General features: G+C 40.3%; 1 protein-coding gene across 1 annotated transcript; it reads left to right on the top strand.

Annotated features, from left to right (window-relative positions):
* Positions 1-595: 595 nt before the first annotated feature.
* On the top strand, positions 596-4,216 carry LOC114840205 (immunoglobulin alpha-2 heavy chain-like). The gene is made up of 6 exons (XM_034295131.1): positions 596-671; positions 752-1,061; positions 1,352-1,383; positions 2,770-2,778; positions 2,888-3,188; positions 4,156-4,216. The coding sequence occupies exons 1-6, from the start codon at positions 626-628 to the stop codon at positions 4,214-4,216; spliced, it is 759 nt and encodes a 252-aa protein (XP_034151022.1). The 5' UTR covers positions 596-625.
* The last annotated feature ends 3,089 nt before the right edge of the window (positions 4,217-7,305 follow it).

Genomic DNA, 7,305 nt, shown 5'->3' on the forward strand with positions numbered 1-7,305 from the left:
ATGTTGAAAGACATTGCCAATGTTCACCTGGTTTATATGGTTACCTATTTACCAGTTGTTGACACAACTATGAATGGCAATGATGATCTGTTGTGTTTTTCGTATTAAGAGTGATGAAATATTACCACAAACATATGTGGATAGAACCAATGCGACTAATACATATTGTAACTATGTGGCGGTTCCAGTGTGTTGAGACAAATCCATGTGATCAGAGAAAACTGCTGACTCCTCCTGACAACATGATGTCATTCCAGACCCTCAGAGATCAATAACTAATGTTCTGTTGTCTTTTTGTCACATATGGAGTTTCTGAGTTCATACTAAATCTCTCCTCCCTTATGAAATGTAAACTCTGCTGATCTCTGTCTATCTGCTTGGTGTGTTCTGCAGCCATTTACCCCTTTAGATTTTCTGTGAGCAGTTGTTGAACATTAACATGATTGTTAAATATGGTTATAATGTAAAATCTTTCACTCTCTCTTCATTGTAGTGCTTCATCAGTCCCTCCCACCATTACATATTCATGCAAATCCAGACCATCTGAGTACATATTTATGTTCTTACAACTGACTTGTTGATATGTCTTGTGTGGGACAGTTGTGTTCATATCTCTACCCTCAGTATGACGGGCAAACTCTCTCTTCTGCTGATCTTTCTTTGTCTGCCCTGTAAGTTCTATAACTGTCTTATCCTTTATCAATCATCTCTTCCTTCCTTTACTCTAACATTTTATTCATATTTTTTTCAGGTTTAAATTGTCAAAGTCTGACCTCCATTCCCTCCGGTCCAGTCCTGACACATCCTGGTGAAACTCTCAGTCTTTCCTGTCAAATATCTGGTTATACCTTTAGTAGCCATCACTCACATTGGATTAGACAGCCAGCTGGAAAATCATTGGAGTGGATGGGTTATTCTGGTTTAGGCACAGGTCACCATTCCAAAAGTTTTGAAGGACGTATGGAAACAACAAAAGATGATTCTACCAGGATGATGACTCTGAAGCTGTCTGGTCTGAGAGCAGAGGACTCGGCTGTTTACTACTGTGCACGAGACGCACAGTGAAGTGTTTGAATTAAGAAGCCATACAAAAACCCCACCAGGCTGTAGAACACACCAAACCACACCAAACCACATATTTTGAGACCAAATAGAATAAATGTACTATACTAAAACCCCATGCTTTTGTAAATAGATGGGTATGGAAAGGAAAATATATTTCTGTGAAAATGTCACTACTTCATAGTTTAAAGTTATTAATCGGCCCCTCACACAAGTAATTATGCAAATCCAGATTGATGGAGTTAATTTTTACGTTCCTTCAACTGACTTGTTACGTTGGGTGGAACAGATGTATTAATATCTCTACCCTCACCATGACGTGTGAACTCTATTTTTTTTATTTCTATTAACTGTCTCTTCCTTCCTTACGCTAACATATTATTCATATTTATTTTTCTATCAGGTTTAAATTGTCACCTAGGAAATGACTCAATCGGTCACACTGATACCTTGTGTGAGTTGTGCAATGTCACTTTAACGTCGGTTGGACCCTCTCTGTACGGTGGTATTTGGAGTGAAGCACACGTTATCATCAGGCCCCTCCAGGACATGTCCAGACACATCTGGGCCCTTGACCGTCCCACCCCTTTGGGGCAGATTACAATCCATACAGTCAAAACTCTTCTGTCCTGCCACCACAATGTTGGAACCAGTTTCTTTGTAGCCCAGGACCATTGTCAGAAAATATCTAAAACCATACCTTTTCAAAGAGTACCTAAAATAGTACTCTATTTTATAGTATCACTATCTATTGTCCTAGTCAACATTCCTTTTTTATATTTATTATTTGTATTGCCATATTTGCAGCATTGACTTTAGCTGACAACTAATTAATTTAGTAAAATGCACTCCCTACCTCACTTTCTTAAAATGTAAGGACTCGCTTGGGTTAATGGGTAACAAGTATGATCAGTTTGGAGTTTTGAAAGACAATTCTATTGATTATAGTAACGAAACAACCAAAAATATATCTGTAAAAACTGAATTTACCTACAACCTCAACTACTTTTGATTACGTAGGCAACCATTTAATTTTTAATTAGGCTATGCAAGATGCACTCAAGATAAAAAATATTAGCAGCCTGCCTTGGGATAAGCCTTTACTTATGAGGTGATAAAGGTAAGGAAAAGGGCTGGGCAGAGCATGACCAGAATTCTTCGCTGAGAGGTACCAGAGTGAGAATGGAGAGACACAGATAGCTTAAAATACTGGATACCTGCTCCTCCAAATTACACACTCCGCTCTTTGCTTCATTCCCACAAAAATGTTCGTTCCAGTTGTCAGCATTGATGGCCTATCACGTCCTATTAGCAATGTCTACATTTATTTTTTATACACATTATACTAATTTCAAAACTCCTAGTCAATCTAGATTGAGCCCAGCAAAACCTACGCACCGGTTCTGAACACCTAGATTAGCTAAAGTGTAGTTTATTGAAGGACCTTCAGAAAGGACACAAAAAGAGGTCTTCAGTTTATGATGTTTGAGTCCAGTTACAGTGAGACCGATACTATAGTATCTCCTATATCTCCCAGCATCTCTCCAGTCTACGTCAATGCAAATCCACCGTCTGGTTGCTTCCCTACTTAAACAGTGTTTGTCAATAGAGGTCTTCTGAGTCCTGGAGAGTTGAGAAGGGCAACTCCCACCATATCAGCTTCTACATAAACCATGTTCTCTGTATCTCTGTTGCTGCTGATGGCAGCTGCCTCCGGTGAGTCTCTCTGGATTTGGGGGGCATACAAAAATAATTATTGATAGCTCTTTAAAATGAGAATGTGTTGTTTTTGTATTCAACAACATTATACATGCTTTGTCCACAGGCGTTCACTGTGAAGAACTCACTCATCCACCCTCTATGACTGTCCAGCCAGGTCAACCACTGACCATTTCCTGTAAGGTCTCATACTCTGTATCTAGCTATTACACAAATTGGATTCGACAACCTGCAGGGAAAGCGCTGGAGTGGATTGGACGTATCAGCACTAGTGGAAGCACAGATTACAAAGATTCACTGAAAAGCAAGTTTAGCATCACAAGAGACACTTCAAGCAACACATTGTTTTTAAAAGGCCAGAGTCTGCAGACTGAAGACACAGCTGTATATTATTGTGCTCGATACACACAGTGATACAAACAAGCACCACACCATTACAAAAACATACTTCTCCCTTGTTTAGGTGAATATAAATATATCTACCAGGAGGGGGCAGTCTGAGTCTACTGGTCTCTACAGATCAAACCTGTCTTGATGTAATGGCCTGTGATATTTACTACATTAAGTTTGTTCATGAGATATTACACATTATAACCATGTAATGTAAAACAACAGTCCAAATCCACCACATTATTATCACCTCATAAACTGTTACAGTGGACAGCAGACAACCATTCTAGGTGATTGTCAGTGTGACAGTAAAAACCCCTTTCATCAAAGTATATAAAAACACTGATGACCACATAAAGGGTATTAAGTTGATTTGTTCCTAATGTTCATTACTGTTTCAGTGTCGTCCTGTTGGGTTTCCTTATAGACCACACTCAGATATGGATAAGTCACTTTCTTTTATAATATTCCACATGAATAATGAATTTAGTTCTTACTAGACACGTATCTTAGGACAATAATGTCATCTATGCTAAAATTATAGCTCCATATTTGAACCTGTTATATACTCATAATATAATACATATATAAGAACAACTTCCAAAACCTTCAGATATGAGCATATAGTATAGTAACCCCCACCATCCATATTTAAAGGCCCCCTAAAAGAGCAACTCCAACTAGTTTAGCTTCCACTCAATCTGTGTTCTATTCTCCCTCTTGTGAATCTCTCTGTTTCACACAAATGGAGTCTGAAGAAGGTTCTACAGTGATTTGAAATGTATCCTTTTCTTGTTTTGTCGATTGATCCAGTACCTTTAAGGAATATTGGAAACTATTAGCACGACTTACACATCCATAAAGTCCTGCCTGACATATTCCTCCATTATAGGTCTGACCAGTATAAACTGTGTTGCTGTGATACTGATGTGAGTCTTTGGTTGGTTTGACATGTCATTCCTCTCCTCCGGTGTCCACTGTCAGGTCGTTCTCACACAGGCTGAACAGTCGGTCCAGGGGACCCCTGGGGGATCCCTCAAACTGACATTTACCTGCAGTGGATTCCCCCTGAAAAACTGGAGAATGCACTGGATCCGCCAGGCTCCTGTACAGGGATTACAATGGATCCTTCACTATTATTCTAGCAGTGACAAAGGTTATTCGCCTGCAGTACAGGGCCGTTTCACTGCATCAAAGGACAGCACTCATTTCTATCTACACATGAACCAGTTAAAGCCAGAGGACTCTGCAGTGTATTACTGCAGAGAAAAGTAATGAGAGAAGCTGTAAAAAAAACATTGGGTTGAGAGAAGAAGGATACGCACAAACAAAAAGATCCATACAGACACTAAAAGTGACCTTTATTTTAACATGAGAAGTCACGCTGAGCCCTAATGTCTCTTTTGCGGATGAGCCCAGCAACAACATAGATATTATACAATAGAAAGTACAGAGAGCACCCACCCAAAATCATAAAAGGACACACTATTCATAAGGCACAAAAGCACTCTTCATATTTCTCTATCATCCATTTGAATACCATACAGGCACCATTTCATTCTGTTAACACTTCTTATTTCAAATGTGAGGTGCAGAATTACTAAAAGCTTGTCAACCGAACTCTGATGACTGCAGGTTTATCTGTTGTTAACCATCCCTGAGACCGGGTTTGATAGTTTGTACTCACAGGAACGTAAACACAGACAATGTGGGAAATGACAAGGGGATTCATGAGGGACAGTTCTAGTGATGTATTAAATACTATAATAAAATAAACATGGACATATTGGAGATTTGAAACAAAGTGGTTTTAGCTTTGTTCAAGAAACAAGACCTAGGTATTATTTTCATTACATTTGTGATTCAAACATGTTAGACCTTCTAGTGTTGAAACCACCCAGACAGTTGCTTTGGTCCAAGTCCATATTCTGTTCAGATTTTCTAGTTACATGCACAAACCATATGATGCAGGGTATGGAATCACCCAACATCGTTTTCTAGATCTCCACATGCAATTATAAAGACAAATATGTTTTCAGGAACCTTTCTAAAAATGCACAAAAAAAGTACTTTTCTTTGTTGTTCAGTGTTGTTCACCTCACTGACCAAATGCAGTATTCATGTCATCTCTGGTTGTCTACTGCGATACAAATCTATATTCAGAACCCTTTGAGGCAGGTGAGGTAGAGATCAAAATACTCCTCAACACAAATACAGTTTATTAATATTTGTAAGTAGAGACAGAAATACACTAAAAGAAGATTAGTGACAGTCTGTCTGCTGTACAGTTTATGTCTATGGTCTCAATCAGCCTAGTCTTGTTCCTTTGATTGGTTTAGCTTTGTATAAGAACAACTTGCATTTTCCTAAAGTCTAAATACATGAACTCAGTTCTTCACTCTCAACACAGTGGGTGCCTAGGGATTTTTCACTCCTATACAATAGAATGATTAATTTATATATCAGCTCAGTAAATTTCCACAATACTATACAGGCTGCTTGGCAACACACTGAAATACTGTTTATCATGGGCGTCGTTAGGCCTGGTCATCCTGGGCTATAGCCCCAGATCTGAGATGAATAGCCCCGGATCTCAAATGATGTATATACAGTGGGGAGAACAAGTATTTGATACACTGCCGACTGCAGGTTTTCCCACTTACAAAGCATGTAGAAGTCTGTAATTTTGCTCTTCAACTATGAGTGACGGAATCTAAAACAAAAATCCAGAAAATCATATTTTATGATTTTTAAGTAATTAATACATTTCATTGCATGACATAAGTATTTGACCTTGAGATGCTTCTTACGGAGCCACTCTTTAGTTGCCCTGGCTGTGTGTTTTCGGGTCGTTGTCATGCTGGAAGACCCAGCCATGACCCATCTTCAATGTTCTTACTGAGGGAAGGAGGTTGTTGGCCAAGATCTTGTGATACATGGCCCCATCCATCCTACCCTCAATACGATGCAGTCGTCCTGTCCCCTTTGCAGAAAAGCATCCCCAAAGAATGATGTTTCCACCTCCATGCTTCACGGTTGGGATGGTGTTCTTGGGGTTGTACTCATCCTTCTTCTTCCTCCAAACACGGCGAGTGGAGTTTAGAACAAAAAGCTCTATTTTTGTCTCATCAGACCACATGACCTTCCCCCATACCTCCTCTGGATCATCCAGATGGTCATTGGCAAACCTCAGACGGGCCTGGACATGCGCTGGCTTGAGCAAGGGGACCTTGCGTGTGCTGCAGGATTTTAATCCATGACAGCATAATGTGTTACTAATGGTTTTCTTTGAGAATGTGGTCCCAGCTCTCTTCAGGTCATTGACCAGGTCCTGCCTTGTAGTTCTGGGCTGATCCCTTACCTTCCTCATGATCATTGATGCCCCACGAGGTGAGATCTTGCATGGAGCCCCAGACCGAGGGAGATTGACCGTCATCTTGAACTTCTTCCATTTTTGTATAATTGCGCCAACAGTTGTTGCCTTCTCACCAAGTTGCTTGCCTATTGTCCTGTAGCCCATCCCAGCCTTGTGCAGGTCTACAACTTTATCCCTGATGTCCTTACACAGCTCTCTGGTCTTGGCCATTGTGGTGAGGTTGGAGTCTGTTTGATTGAGTGTGTCGACAGGTGTCTTTTATACAGGTAATGTTTGGAGAACAGGAGGGCTTCTTAAAGAAAAAAAAACATGTCTGTGAGAGCCAGAATTCTTACTGGTTGGTAGGTGATCAAATACCTATGTCATGCAATAAAATGCTAATTAATTATAAAAAAAAACATACAATGTGATTTTCTGGATTTTTGTTTTGGATTCCGTCTCTCAGTCGGAAAAGGGTTGCTTGCCCACTTCAGGTTGGTGGAGAGTGCCTGCCTCAAGTGGAGGAGTTTAAGTATCTAGGGGTCTTTTTCACGAGTGAGGGAAGGATGGAACGGGAGATTGACAGACGGATCGGTGCAGCTTCTGCAGTAATGCGGTCGATGTATCGGTCTGTTGTGGTGAAGAAAGAGCTGAGCCGCAAGGCAAAGCTCTCGATTTACTGGTTAATCTACGTTCCTACTCTCACCTATGGTCATGAGCTTTGGGTCATGACCGAAAGGACAAGATCCCGGATACAGGCGGCCGAAATGAGCTTTCCC

This window comes from Esox lucius, chromosome 11, assembly GCF_011004845.1.
Source record: "Esox lucius isolate fEsoLuc1 chromosome 11, fEsoLuc1.pri, whole genome shotgun sequence".
NCBI classification, from domain to species: Eukaryota; Metazoa; Chordata; class Actinopteri; order Esociformes; family Esocidae; genus Esox; species Esox lucius.